The 16,682-nt window shown below is 46.2% G+C and overlaps 8 protein-coding genes across 8 annotated transcripts; 6 read left to right on the forward strand and 2 right to left on the reverse strand.

Moving 5' to 3' along the window:
• Positions 1 to 648: 648 nt before the first annotated feature.
• BGW36DRAFT_359720 (NUDIX hydrolase domain-like protein) lies at positions 649 to 1,167 on the forward strand (the record flags this gene model as incomplete). The annotated part of the gene is made up of 1 exon (XM_046214107.1): positions 649 to 1,167. The coding sequence occupies one exon, from the start codon at positions 649 to 651 to the stop codon at positions 1,165 to 1,167; it is 519 nt and encodes a 172-aa protein (XP_046072652.1).
• A 2,034-nt stretch (positions 1,168 to 3,201) lies between these two features.
• Positions 3,202 to 4,590, reverse strand: BGW36DRAFT_397539 (oxidative stress survival, Svf1-like protein; the record flags this gene model as incomplete). The annotated part of the gene is made up of 4 exons (XM_046218313.1): positions 3,202 to 3,309; positions 3,368 to 4,172; positions 4,303 to 4,518; positions 4,571 to 4,590. 4 exons carry the CDS (start codon positions 4,588 to 4,590, stop codon positions 3,202 to 3,204), a joined length of 1,149 nt encoding a protein of 382 aa, XP_046072653.1.
• A 773-nt stretch (positions 4,591 to 5,363) lies between these two features.
• Positions 5,364 to 6,483, forward strand: BGW36DRAFT_379726 (putative integral membrane protein). Its single transcript, XM_046216246.1, has one exon. The coding sequence runs from the start codon at positions 5,672 to 5,674 to the stop codon at positions 6,173 to 6,175; it is 504 nt and encodes a 167-aa protein (XP_046072654.1). The 5' UTR covers positions 5,364 to 5,671; the 3' UTR covers positions 6,176 to 6,483.
• BGW36DRAFT_379728 (uncharacterized protein) lies at positions 6,484 to 7,934 on the forward strand. Its single transcript, XM_046216247.1, has 2 exons — positions 6,484 to 6,798; positions 6,910 to 7,934. The coding sequence occupies exons 1-2, from the start codon at positions 6,676 to 6,678 to the stop codon at positions 7,837 to 7,839; spliced, it is 1,053 nt and encodes a 350-aa protein (XP_046072655.1). The 5' UTR covers positions 6,484 to 6,675; the 3' UTR covers positions 7,840 to 7,934.
• Positions 7,935 to 8,249: 315 nt separating this feature from the next.
• On the forward strand, positions 8,250 to 9,541 carry BGW36DRAFT_450727 (uncharacterized protein; the record flags this gene model as incomplete). The annotated part of the gene is made up of 6 exons (XM_046221811.1): positions 8,250 to 8,749; positions 8,806 to 8,861; positions 8,914 to 9,013; positions 9,050 to 9,172; positions 9,231 to 9,334; positions 9,365 to 9,541. The coding sequence occupies exons 1-6, from the start codon at positions 8,545 to 8,547 to the stop codon at positions 9,539 to 9,541; spliced, it is 765 nt and encodes a 254-aa protein (XP_046072656.1). The 5' UTR covers positions 8,250 to 8,544.
• Positions 9,542 to 9,660: 119 nt separating this feature from the next.
• Positions 9,661 to 11,287, reverse strand: BGW36DRAFT_379730 (SGNH hydrolase-type esterase domain-containing protein). Its single transcript, XM_046216248.1, has 3 exons — positions 10,676 to 11,287; positions 10,511 to 10,602; positions 9,661 to 10,450 (listed from the first exon to the last, which is right to left on the reverse strand). Exons 1-3 carry the CDS (start codon positions 10,997 to 10,999, stop codon positions 9,886 to 9,888), a joined length of 981 nt encoding a protein of 326 aa, XP_046072657.1. The 5' UTR covers positions 11,000 to 11,287; the 3' UTR covers positions 9,661 to 9,885.
• An 864-nt stretch (positions 11,288 to 12,151) lies between these two features.
• BGW36DRAFT_177284 (uncharacterized protein) lies at positions 12,152 to 14,191 on the forward strand. The gene is made up of 4 exons (XM_046209692.1): positions 12,152 to 13,023; positions 13,083 to 13,421; positions 13,479 to 13,795; positions 13,846 to 14,191. The coding sequence occupies exons 1-4, from the start codon at positions 12,470 to 12,472 to the stop codon at positions 13,887 to 13,889; spliced, it is 1,254 nt and encodes a 417-aa protein (XP_046072658.1). The 5' UTR covers positions 12,152 to 12,469; the 3' UTR covers positions 13,890 to 14,191.
• A 270-nt stretch (positions 14,192 to 14,461) lies between these two features.
• BGW36DRAFT_320529 (uncharacterized protein) lies at positions 14,462 to 16,016 on the forward strand. Its single transcript, XM_046212633.1, has 4 exons — positions 14,462 to 14,523; positions 14,584 to 14,886; positions 14,956 to 15,096; positions 15,208 to 16,016. Exons 1-4 carry the CDS (start codon positions 14,494 to 14,496, stop codon positions 15,664 to 15,666), a joined length of 933 nt encoding a protein of 310 aa, XP_046072659.1. The 5' UTR covers positions 14,462 to 14,493; the 3' UTR covers positions 15,667 to 16,016.
• The last annotated feature ends 666 nt before the right edge of the window (positions 16,017 to 16,682 follow it).

The raw sequence follows: 16,682 nt of genomic DNA on the forward strand, positions 1-16,682 counted from the left end.
AGAGCCGATAATCGTCGACCATCGTGATGATCGTCGTTGGAGTCGTTATTGTTCAGCTGCTACTACTAAAGCGATAGTGCGCGCCGCAAGATTGGCTGCATTATGTAATGGTGGCTGGTGAGGCTAGCCCAAATACGGCCTAGAGCTCCATTATCTGCCGCTGTAGCCAATCAATGAGCCACAGACCTTGATTTGTCAGCTGTTTTCACAGTTTCCTCAGGCTGCTACCAAATAAAGTCACGTAGCAGCCGAGGGCCTTGACACCCTGACACCTTGACACCAGCAAGTAATAATAAAAATGAATAATGATGCCTGCGTGGGCTAACTTGGCTATGTCTAACTAGGCTACACAAGGAAATGAGAGCTATGTGGTTACTAATATGTCATGTGACATGTCTCTCCACCCTATGCCCGCTCCGGACTAAAACAACAACAAGATGCAAGCATCATGTTTCATTGACGACACCTGCATGATAGTGTTATTAAATCAAAATATATTAACAATAAATATCATTACCGTTCTTGCCATTGTCCCCGTGACTTACATCCACCAGAGCGGACTCTCATCTCTGTGTGACACTAAAACGGATCTCGGCATTTATCGATATTGGCCCTCAATCATCTCGATCCACCTTCAGCATTGAAAAAATGACCATTGCCCCACAGGTTCGAGTGGGCGTCGGTGTTTTCATTCTCGAATGCATAGATGGGCCACCTGCCAACCCTCGGTTTCTGATCGGCAAACGCATCAACTCCCATGGGTCAGGCACGTATTCTCTCCCCGGTGGACATCTAGAATTCGGCGAGACGCTCGAAGAGTGCGCTTCACGCGAGTTGCTCGAAGAAACCGGCCTCAAATCATCCAATCTAAAGTTTCTTACCGCCACCAATGACTATATGCCTGCTGAAGGAAAACATTACGTGACTATATGGATGACATGTGTACGAGAAGACGAAAGTCAGCCTCCTCAGCTTCTTGAGCCAAATAAATGCGAAGGGTGGGAATGGGTAAGCTGGAAGGAGCTGAAAAGCTGGGCAGGGAATAACATCGAAGGTTCCCTTGGTGAGGGAAACCCTTTAGCCCGCACGTTATTTCTGCCGTTTTTGAACTTGCTGCAACAGCGGCCTAATATAACACCCGCTGTCATTCAAGGTCAACAAGAATAGCTCGAGGCTCCTTCTGCTTTGCAACCGGTTATGCAACCCCTGCAGCTGGCGTTTCCAATGCGACCACAAATGACGCATTGCTGTTTTTTTTTCGAGCCTCACCCTTGGTTGCTGGATTTCATTCATACCTCTGCTAGTCCTAAGAACTTCTCCAATTCTCTTGGGAATTATTCGCGCACGGGATGAAAAGGTTCCACATGTAGGGGTGTTCAGCTATCAAATCCTAAGTCGGTGGGTCCTATCTGCCTCTAGAGTATATTCTGATTCCCTAATATAGATCGAAATCGAAATCCTTGTCAGCTCCATACTTGTTTAGTAATGTTGGATGAATTAACTAGAACGGGACTATTGACTCGGGATCCCACACATGTAAACGCATTCTAAGCGCGTGCAAATGAGCTGAATGAATTGCTGGGCAAGAGGAACCGATAGAATTGACGGCTCCAACAAGGCCTTAGTTTCCGATCAGTATGATTTTTACCCGATCCCGCTTTTGTTTTTTTTTATTTTCTTTTTACCGTCTTCCAAGCCAATCATGAAACATTTAATACTGCATGTCAGTCGCCTAACCAACAATGGCGCCCTAACTAGTCCCTGTGGAAAATTTCCGGTTAAGTTCATATTGAATAAAATACTAAGCCATGCTGGCTGCATCCTAATGTCACAGAGAATATCGGACACAGGGCCCTTCAAATGTTGGGACCATATAACTTGCCAAACAATAGCAGATTTAGTAGACTCGTTAGAGCATCAACTCCGCTGAGTTGTCCAACATCTTACAGAACTTGGAACTTCATGGTATAATCCAAGCAATTCAATATTCTATTGATTGATGTTATGGTTCCACTGCGAGACATCCTGTAGACTGCTGAAAATCTTTCCAACCCTGAACGACCACATATCAATTCTTTGATTCGTAAGTTAAACTTTATGAAAGCGAATGATTATAAGGCGACATTCTTGAATTTTCTGTATACGGCATGGCGTAACAATCCTGTTTTTTATCGTCGAGCTGCGCAAGCGGCTCTGATCTTGCACCAACTAATTAATAGGCTGGTGGAAATTGAAATTGATTTGTGACTAGCGTCGATTCAGCAAGATACTACGATCTAGGAAATCGGAGACTAAATCGGATCCAAAACATATGTGTACTAATCGAAGGACCTGGAGAATCCGGGGATGACCCACTATTATTGCAGCAGTCTAGGAGCACTCGTATTCAATCGCTCAAGAGGGTGGTAGCCAGGGACCAAAGCCCTTGTATACCTAATACCAAGTTCCACTACACTGCGGTTAACAGAAGTTATGGATCAAGACCTTGCGATTATCACTCCACCAGCATCTAGGAACGGAAGATTATTTATTTTCACTGATAATAACAATAATGTAGTTTTTCTTTATTCTCAACATTTGAATTTTCAATAGGGTCGGTGTCTATTTGGTGGCTGTCAATGTGCTGTTGCCGAGAACCGAGGTGCAGACCGAGGAGAACATGCCACTCCTCTTAATTCGGATCTTGAGTATATCTTGACGCAAACGCGGAATAGATTCAAGTACAATGGCTACTCACTGAAGAAAACTTTTGCTCTCTCCATCTTAGTATCCTATTAATACTACTACCGTGATGCCATTTAAGGGGTAGGGGGTTATAGCAGGCCATACTTCCAAAGAAGCCCTCACTCGTAACATATAAATCATAGAACGAGTTATCCTAGAACATTTAGAGATTAGACGTTAGTAAAAAGTATCATATGTTTTACATAGTTTCTTAAATCTCATACTCTGAAATGTTAGAGAGAGATAAATTGATAACGAGAGTGAATTGTATGCTATATGCGTCCTTTCAGTAAGAATTATTAAAGTGTATATTCATGCATTAGGTGGTACGCTTGCACGTCAAAAAAATAATGGTCATAGGTTGAGTGTATATTAGTCCATATCAGTCCTCATACAAGTGCTGATGTTGAATTAAGGGTGAAAGCTGTGGCTCGACCAAAGCCGTATTATTAAGGTGCTGATCAGGGAACCAATTATCTAGGAGATAAATGTTGCTTCACAGAAGAGTGTTCCCTGCTCTTCGACGGGTGTGCCATCCCCAGATTTGATCGAAAGGGTAAGAGAGTCCCGCGGGGGGCTTGTGAACTTGACAGAATGTTAGATTTATCATACTAGGTGAAATAAAAAAATGGATCCTACAAACCTGATACACAAAAGGCCTTGTTCCAACCACGCCTCCAACCAATGATTTGATCAGACCAGGGATATGAGCTAAAACGTCCACCCGATCGGTCCGATTGCCCAGGGAGCCTTTGATTGTGGCAGATATATGGCCATCTTTATCATTACCCTCCCAAGTCCACTCAGCCGAGCCCGGCTCCGGCCAGAGTGTTTCAGGGTCTTCCTTGGAGTCGGCATACTTGACCATGTTTTTAACTCCAGCAAAGACAATTTCGCCATCCTTGGCAATACCACCTACATTGACAATGGTAGAAGCATACGATGGTGGGGTGGTGAATTCCATCATGATAGCCGAGTAAGTAGGAGTCTGGAATGTAACGAAATTCCACTTTGCGGCGGCATGATGTGGTTTCATTCCCTGAATGGCATGAATGAAGACACCGCGACCAGAGAAATCATACTCTTGCTGGGGCGTAATAATACTACCCGAGACTTCACAGCGAGGCCAAAAGCGATGCCTCATCTCTCCCCACGGATTTTGAGGGTCCGTTCCATAATAAGTTGTCCCATTTTGGCCGGCCTGGAAACCAGGTGTCACGCGCTTGACGACGAGGTCAAGCAGGGCGGACTCGTTACGAGCGGATTTGATATTGTACGCATCACCTTCCTCGTTCAGAGAAATCGAAAGGCCGTCTGCGTAAAATGAGACCATGTCTTCGTCAAAGCCATGGTTCTCAAGCGGGTCCGACAACCACAAATGGTCGGCGGCAGAAGGGCCACGATGGTTAAAGATCTTGACATTCAGCTGGCAAGTGGTCATCAGGCCACTTTCGCCGCGGTATCAGCATGTATCCAGCCCAAATTAATGATAATCGACATCACGATCGATGCATGAGCATGGGGTCACGTGGTCTGGGACGGGGCGGGGCAGAGAGGAGAGCGAAAAATTGAACATACGCGACGTTGTTATAGATCACCTGCACGGAGGCAACCTTGCCATCATTCGAAATCAGATAGAAAACCTGGGTCTCCACATTGGTGGCCTGCATAGCCTTCCACTTAAGGTCGTCTTTGGTCAACTCGGAGAACGGCGTCTTCTCAGCCTGAGCGGTGACAGTCTGTATCGCGTCGGGGCCATACTCGGGTTCCGCGGTACCCACGGTATTTGCCAGTCTAGTCAGTTCAGCATAAGCAGTGAGGTAGTATACTTTTCGAGGAAACACACGTCTGTCTGAACCAGTTCATTATTGCGTGCTTGCAGGGAATCGACAATACAAAACATATGTTGTCAAAAGCCCTCGCTGTCTGTTATTTTTTCTCTCTCTCCTTTACTGGCGGAGTCTGTTGTCCGTCGAATTAGTCGCCGCAAGGGATCCATGCAATGGGAAGGTGGTGCAGCCAATAATTGACGATGTATTCCTTACTCAGCCTTTACGGCCCAATCAGCAGGCCTATTCTGCTGCAGTCCACTCCTGGAAGCAGCTTAGCTCGCATTTGTAGCTCTCTCATTGGATGGCAATAGCAAAGTCCACGCACTACGCCGTATATGGCTAATAATGCACCCAGCCCATGGTCAATTTTATTGGATAGCTGTCAACATCAAACAACCAGAGGACGTGCAGTATCTTCTTAAGTTGATACCCTGTGTAGTGCATGATAGAGCTCTGCATGTATTGATCGATGAGACATTTTCCCACAAAGTTTGCCTGGGCTTTAGAACCGAATTAAGAGCCTAAAGCTAGGTAAGGTCGTAAAAATTGATAATAATAAATTAATCTTACCTTTGAGGAGCGCCAGTTAAAAGATAACCGCTCATGCCTCACATCTAGTCGTTCATATATGTAGCTGAAAACTAATGGGATCAATCATATGGCTCTCGGGCCCAGACGCCGACTTGGCGCTCCTCAGATCATCAAAGAACGGGACATCTGTCTAGGCTTCGCGGCGCCTATTGTATAAAGTCGGAATACCGAGCTAGAAGTGTTGTGTTTACATAATTACATGCCGGTAAATTATGTCTCCAAATGACGCCCAACTCTATAGCGCGTAATGTGTGGGAACTGCGTATCGTGCCCAGCCGTTACAAGCGTCATACGGCAAGGCCATGATGGCATGACATGATCCGACTCCGACGCGGGCTCGCGGATGAACTCATCGGCCCTGCTTCCGTCTGGCATATATTCCATCCCATCCTATTCCATACCACTGGATCACTGGCTCTTCTCAGTGCTTTCTTGCATCGCTCGTAAAGTGTTAGTATTTTATTCTTTTTTGGTTCCAAACCCAAAAGCCCGCATCAGCATCCCTCACTGCTTTGGCTTTAACAATGGCGTCTCGTTCTATCTACGACCCAATGGCCGCTCTAGCCGTCGCCCCATTGATTTCATCCAGCTGCACCCTATGGTTTGCCTGGGACCAGACCCTTTTCCTCCGGATATTCAATCATGACGAAAACCGTTCCAAGTCCAATGAAATCCTGTCAGGCTATTGGAAGGCCTTCTTGCCGGCTAGCCTTCCGCGCGTGGTTGGACTTCTCGGTCTTACTTTCTGGGGTGTGGTCGGGAATTATTACTGGCGCCATGACTCGTTAGTTTCGAATCAGTCACTGAAATGGTATATAGGCGGCGCAGCCCTTTCAGCAAGCCATTTACTATTTACACCTCTGGTCGTCCCCCGCATTCAGACGCTGATTGATGACGACCGGTCCAAGATGCAGCCCTCGAAAGTGTTGGATGAATGGCTAAGCATTCATGCGCTGCGTACGTGGACAGTTGATGTGGCAGCATGGGCATGTATTGCAGTCGCTGTCATGAGAAACATAACAGTTTAAACCTGATTTTCACGACGTTGGCTATGCCCATGCAAACTGCTATGAAGAACACTGGCTCAAACCTTTTGCAATTGATCTATTTACCAGAAGATATGTCATAAATGACATACGCACATATTTAATTTGCATCGGTTATGGATGGGGGCTTATCCTTTCCATTTTCATCAACCCTGTAGGATTGCCATAATGTTGTTCCTTCGTTTTTACAGTACCCAGCTGTAGGCTTTGACGCTCGTCATAATGCATTTGTTTCCCACGAATTTTCAACAATAAAAAGGTGAACCGTCTCTTACAGGAAAGATATCAGTCGTTGTAGGGAGGGTTAGGGTTATGGGCGGTGTTGGGGTTGCACGTGCTTGGCCTTATGGCAAGCTCCCAACAAGTCCGCGAACCTCGGCTTATCGCAAGCTCCATCCTCGTAATAATCACAACACAGCATTTTCCCTCTGTTCACGAAGCATCTCATTGCTACACGTCGCAGGACTTACGAGACGGTAACAATGAAAATGAAGGGGGCTTATTATTTTAGACTGTGGAGATTGCTGAGACGGTTAAGAGCTTGGAGGTTCGCCGCGCTCGTCTTCACGATCTTTAATGTAAAATGCTTTCCGTTTGTCTGGCATGTAAGTGACGTATCTGAAGTAATTCTTCCGGCTCTTCCCTACCCCCAGTCGCATTTGGGATGATAAGGGAAGTGCTACAAAGACTCCAGCTTTAGTGTTGACTTGTGCCAGTATCGGTTTTTCATACCGGTTCTAACGGCCTCTCTGCGGAAGCCCGTAGAGCAGTGTCCTGCCATGCTTCGACGGCAGACAAATGGTGTCCCTCTAGTTTTTCTACCAATTATCACGACAACAAGAGTGCCTTTATTGGAAGGCGATTTCAACCTCCATAAGTCAAATAGCACTTATTTCACCGATTTAGATACGAGCCGCGCCCACCTGTTAGCGTTTCTCTGCTTCAAGGGCATGGCCAAGTTGGACAAAGATCTTCGAGCGGCAGGGAAAAGTGGCATCCTGACTGTCATGCTAGGCTCCACGCAAACTAGCTTCAAACGAGAGATTCCGACATTTCACCCCTATGAAGTTTGGTCGCGTATTCTAACATGGGATCAGAAGTGGCTCTATATCGTGACGCACTTTGTCCAAAAGGGTAAAATCAAACCTACGGCGTCCGTAACTAATATCGGTGGAGTCAAGCGAAAACCAAAGACTTCAGTAAGGGGGGTCACAGAGATAGCAAAATCAAATTCGTTGGAAGATGAAAAAACGCCTGCGTCTTCTTCCACGGACCTAGACTCGCCAATATTCGCCACTGCTATCTCAAAATGTGTTTTCAAGAAGGGTCGCCTGACAATCGCCCCCGAACGCGTATTAGACATTTCTGGACTACTCTCAAAGGTGGCCCCAGATAGCTCTCCAATTGATTTGAGTTACCCAGATGTGCGCGCCAATGGATCCACCGCATATCACACAACAGAGGAAATGTGCAACTTCCAACTCGCGAAAACCATAGAAAAGGAAAGATTAAAGGGCCTTAAGTATGCAGATCTCCTATCCGGGCTGGAAGAGCTACAAGGTCAGCTTTTAAAGGATGAGGAGGTGTCCAATGGAGTAATTTCATTGGGCACGTTTAACGACTATGGGCAACACATCAGCCACTAGATAGTGATTTGACGTAGAGGATAGATTTCAATGTTTCATTACTCTAGAAATTTATAGCGCAGCTACTGATAGCGATACTAATACAAGCTTTAAACGAATTTGAAAAGAGCTTGGCTAAACCACACTAGCAAAACTCCAAGCAGTATAACTTCATCACACTAGAACTAAGCATATTTACATGGCTTCATTGGGTGTACAAAACATTGATGATCGAGTTGTAGCATGCGAATTTCGGAGAATGGGGCCGAACTTCAGATGCATGTATTCCCCCAACATGTAAGAATTTATAACTCAGTCTTTATATATCCAACACGTTGCGTATCATTCCGTCAACCCATTCCACATCGCCCGTTGAATAATTTTTCGTTTTCCCATATAGCATACTGAACAAGGCAGAACAACAATAATGCGCCTAAAAACCAATGAGCCTTTAATAACGAATGAATGAGTAACGCCAAGTAACGTACGCAACTGTTAATTCCAGATGCAGGTACTAGTACGACCTTGTCGCTCCCCAAAATTGAATCCAAGGCACTGCTCATACACTTGTCGCCCTCTAGTCTCTACTAAATGTCGGCTATCAATAGCTGTCTTGAATGATTATTCGGACATTCCACATGGACATCTGGCTGAAATCCCTGCGACAAATTGTCTGTTACGAGCTTCCGGGAGCCTCTCCCTCCGTATTCCCATAAACAGACAACCATGGCCCAGACAGATGCAATTGTTAATCGTCTGAAGCCATTTACCATAATATCCAGCATGCGAGAACGAACTACTTTCCCGGCCGATCTGCTACAGCGGCTTACGTACTTGAAGCTTTTGCTGGCGACAGGAACTCGGTTCGATACTTTTGATCTGGCTGTAGCGAAGGACTTGGGTATTACTGTAGCGGCAGCTCCCAGGAGGGGTCAGACAGATGGAAAAGATATCAGAAGACCTGTACGGCCTCAGCTTGATATTAAGAAAAGGTCAGTCAGCCTACAACTCAGCACACATTGGCAATGACACTCGCGAGAAACGTTGCGAATGACGAAGCCCGCATGAAAAGATCAGGCTATAAAGGAATAGCAGACACAGCTAGCAAAGGGATTGACAGGTACGAAACTGGGAGTAGCGGGTCTAGACCGGCTGGGGGCAGCGGTTGCGCGCATTGGAGCTTTGATCTGTTTGAGTGAGAACCTGACGTAAGAGAAGGCAAATCAGACAGGTGCCGAAATGGGGTTGCCTGTACATGGTGGTGGGCGAGATGCAGACGCACCCGCCTTCATCACTGGGAGCAAGGAGGAGCTGTTTCGAAACACTGATATGCAGACTCTGCATTATGTTCTAAGTGAACGATCTCGAGGAATGGTTGGAGCGAAAAGAGTTATAGCTCATGAACCACTTAGCGCTATTAGTTAATACCTCACGTGGACCACTGATCGATGATGTCGCCCTCTTTGATGCCTTACATAACGGCCGAATTGGTGACGCAGCTCTAGATGTTTTTGACGTTGAGTCACTAACTACCAAAGGTCGATAGCGTTCGCGGGATTGGGGCCATGGGGTTACAAGTAATCTGCAGATCACCCCCCATATGGGATATGTCGAAGAGGGTATCATGCACACGTGGTATGAGGAAACCGTAGAGAATATAGAGCGATGGATTCAGAGCAAGAATGGTTTTACACCGCCTGCAATGGTAGTTGTCTGCCGATGAAAGCATGAGTCAAAGTACGCAATCCATACCTCGGACAAGAGATGCGAGATCTTGGCCCCAGTCGCTCGGAGTCTCATCTCGTCTACCTCTATTCATTTCTATCAGTTGGAGGTGAAGCATTGGCTATGTCAATATCATGGAATTATGCAGTATCTATTTTAGATCATCAGAAAAGAAATCCAATATACAGTGAGACAGAAAAGAAAATGCAGATGTGCCCCCATGACAAAAAGTTGTCTATGACTCTATGAAATATTCGGAAATGAAGGGTATAATATCAGGCTCAACCCAAACGGAAACGCTATGCAGGAAAATGGTATACATAAAACAGAGAAAAGGCTAGGTCAGGAAAGAACGGAATTGGTTTCTCCTTTCCTCTCTTTTCTTCGTTGCCATCGGCGGTAAAAAAGGAATGAAAGAACTCCGACGGTTATAACGCCAAAGGGCACAACGATACCGATGGTGATTTTTCCCGCCTCGGTCAGCTTATCGTCACTGCTAGTTTTGCCACCGTTCGCGTCGTTTACGTTATCAACATTTGCAGGTGCCGACAAATAGCCCTTAGATTCAGCTTCTTGGATGGCGCCCCACCAAATCTCAGCCATTTTGGTATATCCGGCTTCATTTGGATGAGTATTGTCCACCAGCTCGGATTTTGACAGGGCGTTGCCCCCTTGTGACATATCTGCAAGAACGATGCGCTGGTTTGCCTTTTGGCGCCGGTCGACGATGTCGCGATACTGCGCACTAATATTGGCCGCGCTAATTGGGACGCGTTTATTGGGAAGTAGGGTCGACAGCACAACTGTTGTATTTGGAATGGCTTCGTAAAGACGGTCGAGCAGTTGGTCCATGCGCTCACCGGTTGTCGAGACATTATGATGCTGGAGAGCATCGTTCGTACCGGCGCTATAGTTACGGGAGGCTCAGGTCAGCAATATCCGTGGCGTAGGCTTCGCTTCGACTCACTTGATCAGGATAAGGTTTGGTTTTTGTGGTATTGTCAATTCAGCCTTTTCAGCGATTTGATCAACCCGGAAGCCAACGTGGCCCTCGTTGTCCTACCAAAAACGTAGAATTAGCCAAGCGACCGAATGGGGCACTTTGTACCGGAAGGAGAGAGAGCGCACTTACATCATCCTGCATAGTCCCATGATGCATGCTGCCGACCATATTAACCTCCCATCCGGCGGCGGTCATGTTGTTCCTCAATTGTTCCCTATACCCATTGCCATCGGGTGATTTGTAGCCCCAAGTGATTGAAGCTCCCAGTGGCATTGTTCGTAGCGCAAACGGCTTCACGGCATCTCGTGAGTCAAGTGACGGTGCTTGGTCGATCGAATTCAACTTCACGTAGCCGGTGGCAGCCAGCGAGAAAGTGCAGGCTGGGGAGGAAAGGAAAAGAAGCAGAACGGCGGCGTAGTGGCACAACGCAGCCGTTCGCGAAGGACAGGACATGTTGACCTTGGGGGAGGGGTGGAAGAACACGAGACTCCGCTTAGAACATTGAATGGTGGACGATCGAGATATCGTGGTTGATGATTGATATACCAGGCACACGCAAGGAGAGTAATATATGATGCTGGGGCGGCAATGCCGCAGGTTTTGATTGTCTTGCGGGAGCACAAACGGTCGACCAGTTAGTCAGCCATGTTCCACCTGCACAACAGCCCCTGTGGCCGCGGAGGCCCAGTTGGGGATGGCCCATGCCTTCCTAGTGACTAACTTCCCAATCTTAAGAGTAACATCACGCCTTACGGCTTGCCGACAAAACTACAGGCGTGTGGCAGTCCACAAATCAACTGGCTCACAATTCTCAGCTACGAGCGGGACTAGCTCAATGCGAATCAAGCTTTTTCCGTGTTGTGTTATGTTACGTTACGTGATGCCATCCGCAGCCAATCGCCGGCTCTCCTCAGGCCAGCTTGCCTGCTCAGCCCACGGGACCCCTGCCAGTACCTCGCAGCGCCCCACTTCGGTGCAGTCAAGCATTCGCCGGGTCTGTCTTCACTGGCAATTGGACAGCTGCGGTCTAGCCCCTGCGTACTGATGGTTTCGGCGGGTCCGCGGGGTCCAAGTCCGTCCTGGACTGCCCTCGTTTTGTTGCTGCCTGCACAGGACGCTATTTATAACTCTTGTCGCAAGTGGTGAATCACTTGCTACAAGGGATTAGTCCGGAGATAACAACAACGCTAATACAGCCGAGCCATTATTGGTACATACAGTATTTGTCGACCATGAACAACAGCCGTAGCCTGAGTTTTGTGTCTGAACTCCTCTCTTAATTCAGCCAACAGTTTCATGTGACTCATGAGGGCCTTGAGATTTGCTGTGAATAATGGAAAATTACAGAAAACTCGGCAGTATTAGTGCTTTCTGATAGTAGACTATGGCACTAACCATGGCCGGCTAAGCGCGGCATATCGTTTTGAATTGCAGATGCGGATTGGCTGGAAGATGGCTGAGACACATGTGAATCATAGATACAGCCAAACAAATCAAATAGTTGGATACACTAATATACACTAACCTCAGAATGGCAAGGCCCGTCCTGGGTGATAACTGTGAGGACAGCCGCTTCTGTTGACTAGCGGCCACGACATGACATGCCGATAACCATCTCGGTGACAAGGATATGGACGAATTGCTGCCGTCGTATGGCGGCAACACCACACCCCAAATCATACCCAACGCATCCTTTGCTTGCGCTGCATGCTATCGCAAAAAGCGCAAGTGCGACAGAAAGCTGCCGTCATGTAGTCGGTGTCTCAAGTATGGCTTGCATGCTAGCATAAGGAACAAACTCTACGGCAATCTGCCACAACTAACACACTATACTACAGAAGCAACAATGATTGCCTATACCTCACCACACAGACACCAATACCAACAGCGGCATCAGCCTCCAGCGGGTCTTTACCCTTGTCAATGCTCCTCGATCAAATGGGAAGCTATGACCTAGATGTTGGCATAGGAAATGAGGTATCGCAGACTCTACGAGATCTATCACTCACCCCCTTCCAAGTCGTAGAGAATTACGTTCGCCTGGTCCATCCGTGGTTGCCAATTATCAAGTCTCCACGCCTGACAACCCAGCTGGAAACAACACAGCGAGATCAACCATTGACTTTGAAGGCTGAAACTGCTGCTCTGCTTCTGTTTATCCATCTGGCGACACAATCATCATCAAATGAGCGAGCACACAATTCTGACTTGCAGCGCAAAGTCTACAAGCAATGCCAGTCAATGTTTACTCTGTTGCAGGCGTTTAGGCGATCTGCTCTGGAAACAAGGCAGTGTGGAGTTCTCCTAACAACTTATCAACTGGGAGCTGGCTTTATTTCAGATGCATATGTGACATTATCTACAGCTTCTGGCCTTGTCCACGTCCACCAGCCGTGTCCGTTTGCTAGAGAGAGTTATAAAGACGAACGCGATGACGAGGCAAGAAGAGTCTGGTGGGCTGTATTCCTCCTCGACCGGTACGTTAAACCCAAAAAGAGCCTGGAGTAAAAGGCTTGCGCTAAGGGTTGGTCAATAGATTGATTGCACAATCCCACTGGAAGAAACGTTCCTATCCTTTAATCATCGAGCAGCCACCATGGTGGTCTGAATTACCAAGCGAAGGAAGTCTAACAGCCGCTCCAATACGTATAACGGACATAGGGACGTGTCATTGTGAATACTTTTGTCGTGAAATTCAAGCAGCATATCTTGCTGCTCAAACTCTAGAATACCGTTCCGATCATGACAGAAAGGAAGGATTTGAGCCAGATTTGAGTAAATTGTCTACCCAGCTAACAACCCTGCTCAACGTGTTGTTCGAAACAGCGCCCGGCTCTTGGAGGCCTTCCTGTGGAGCCATTGCTATGATCATTGCGTATTTCCTTTTCTTTTGGCCAAAATACCATTTGCAGATAGCTAAGTGATTTGATAGTGCGACACTTGATCTCCATCTATCTGTTTCTGGCCTTTCCACCAACAACACGCCGGCTCAGCTGGCTTATCCAATGGAAACCCTGGCGACTACAATACGGATAAACACTGAAATAGTTACAAACTCTCTAGACGACAACGATGACAATGAGTTCCAAGACCGTCTCCCTATTACAGGAGTCATTGCAAATTATCGCACCGCGCTGGCGATATGTCACCGAGCAGAAGTCAACCAAGCATTGACTACCGAGGAAAGATTTCAGCTAGTGACAATGACGAGGGCGCTTCAGCGTGGAAGACTTCGATGGGGCTTGGCTGGTGAGCCGTGTATTCAATACGTGCCAGAAGCGGCGCTAATAGTAAGGTAGATGTGTATCTGCAAGAAATATCAGGCATGCTAGATGTTTGGTAAGAGCCAAGACCATATAGACAGATGCTATATGGGCTTTGGGGAGTCTTCCTCCACATCAATATTTGCACAGCTATTCAGTTATTCATACCCACTGAAAACATCGGCAAAGAACGAAGAGCGAGCAGGTTTCGGGTTGCAGAAAAAGATGCCAAGCCTCTCCATCCTGAGGGAACCCATATGATTCCCATTTGCTTCTTGCTCAAATTAATTATATCAGCTCTCATTGTGCCGTGCCCGAGAATAGTAACGGCTTCCGATGCCTGATGTATTTTTTATTTCTGGTGCGAGTCGGGTTGTCCAAATATGGAAAGTTTAGTTGTGAACAATCCACTAGTCCGCTAGTGTCCGCCGGGTGCTTTGATACATTGAAACTGGAAAGACTGTATCGCCGACAACTTTTTCAAACCCATTGCCTACTCCAAAAGATCCGGAAACTTTCAGGCATGATTAGATATCATAATTAGTTATCTCGCGATGTTTGATATTTGCTACCCCACTCGTATCTATATAAGTATTCGAAACCCCGATTATCTTCCTATTCTCATTCTACTAGACTTACATTCCCAAGTATTGACAATATTACTACACTGCCTATCGAATAAAAATGTCGTACAGAAACATTGTTCTTGTTGGGGTATGCTACTTCCCTGTCTGGCATTTTCTAAAGGAAAAGGTGGGTTGACAGAATAAACAGGCGGCCGGAAATATCGGTCAGTCTATACTGAATGCCCTTGTGGCTTCTCCTACCAACCTTGAGATTACGTTACTTGTCCGTGAGGAATCGAAGTCGATAATTCCGCAGGCTAGCATGCCTACAATCACCATTCTCAAAGGTGATCTCAACGACCCTCATTTCCTTAAGGGTACTTTGACTGGCCAAGATGTCCTGATCATAGCATTGAACTCGACACCAGCCAATTTTGAGTTACAAAACAAGCTCATCGATATTGCAGCAAATCTAGGTGTGAAAAGGATTATCCCTAGTGACTTCGGTAGCGTACGTAGCTTTCTTTGGCCGTTTCCTTTGTTGATTTGCAGTCCAATAACAATTTGATTGATGTACTAGGATGTCACGAACAATAATATAGTGAAGGCAGTTCCACCTTACCAGGCAAAACTTGATGCTACGAAATACTTGGAAAGGGTTGTTTTTGATCACCCAGGCACAAGCTGGACGGCCGTCATCAATGGTCCGTTTTACGACTGGGTAAGTTTGATATAAGCTTATAAGCTACTCTCTGTTTTTCATTTGTTTATATTTTCAATTTTAAATGTTGTTATTGTATTTTATCTTTGACCTTCTAATATGGGTTGGTAGTGTTTGGAAAGAAACTTGTATGGTTTCAATCCCAAAGCGCGGACCGCTGTGCTATACGACAATGGAGTTGGCAAATTTGACACCACAAGATTGGTCACAGTCGGTCAGGTAGTTGCTAAAATAATTACCCAACCAGAGGAATTTCGAAACAGCCATGTCTACATTTCAGAGTTCACAGTGTCCCAGAATGACATTTTCGACGTACTCTTGAGAATCACCCGCACTAGGCAGGAGGACTGGGTGATTGAGCACCGCACGGCGGAGTCATTGAGACAACAAGGACTGGAGAAGCTGGAAAACAATGATTTTGGAGGCGTGTATGACTTGATTTTTGCTGCACTGCATCAACCGGGACTGGGGTCTGATTTCTCAGCGACTCGCAAGTTGGACAACCACCACTTGGGTTTGGAAAGAGGCAACTTGTTTGAAGTTACACGTGATGTTGTTGAGATGATGTGAATCCGTTCCTGTCTTTCAGGCTCCTCGGAGACAACTCTGTGTGACACGTCTCTCATTGTCAGCTTGAGAATTAAGTCTTTCGTGTCTTGCAGGTAGCTTGGGGTTACGAACTGGCAGTGGAGGTGGCCACACGCTGTCAATCTAGTTTTTCTGCCAATAGTAGAAATTAACTGATAAAAGTTCAGAAGGGCTTATCACGAAGGAGGCATGTCGTTTATCCTTCTATAAATCATTTCCACTTGAAAGGAAGCCGAATGTAGGAAAGGTCATTGCTTCCTAAAACCCCCCAGATGATACCATATCTCATTGAGGAGCATCATCATAGACAATATGCGCTTGAGAAACTCATTGTCAGCTACGACATTAATGATTTTGAGAGTGCTATCAAAGATACCAAGGGAGAACTACAATCAAGGCTGTTCTCAGCTGGAAAAAAAGGTAATTCATTTAAATGGGATCAGTATCTAGCCTCAGTTATACATACGGTTTATTCGGTCTAGAATATAGTATATATACGAGACTACAATACTAGTTGACGGTATATAGTATACTTAATGTGGGCGATCAAGATATTGATACCACGGAATTTCCTAACTTTTACTCTGTCCAAACTTCCATACCACGTGGCAACCCTTCTACGTGGCCATGGGAATATTTGGTACTGTGAATAATTACAAAGAGTATTAATATTTCTGATTGCTAGGCTTCCAAATTGACCCATATAAGCATTACCGACGTGACATCGCTGATGGAGCACAAAGGTCGAATAAGATATGCGCGCTTGACTTGACGCGTATTCCTTGAGTATTAGCGCGCCAAGGTAGAAATTTTTTTGTTCTGAAAAAGTTGGTGTCAGATCGTTTGTGTATTGATATTTGGAGAGTGGAGTGCAATTGTGAGGTGGAAGAGTGAACAACGTCTAGTTGGACAAACGAATAGCAGCTACTTTGAAGATAAGGCTGAGCGGGAGTATGTGATACACCAAGTTACTGTACCCAAAGACCAGAATATGCGAA

This window comes from Talaromyces proteolyticus, assembly GCF_021365285.1.
Source record: "Talaromyces proteolyticus strain PMI_201 chromosome Unknown BGW36scaffold_6, whole genome shotgun sequence".
In the NCBI taxonomy this organism is placed as follows: domain Eukaryota; kingdom Fungi; phylum Ascomycota; class Eurotiomycetes; order Eurotiales; family Trichocomaceae; genus Talaromyces; species Talaromyces proteolyticus.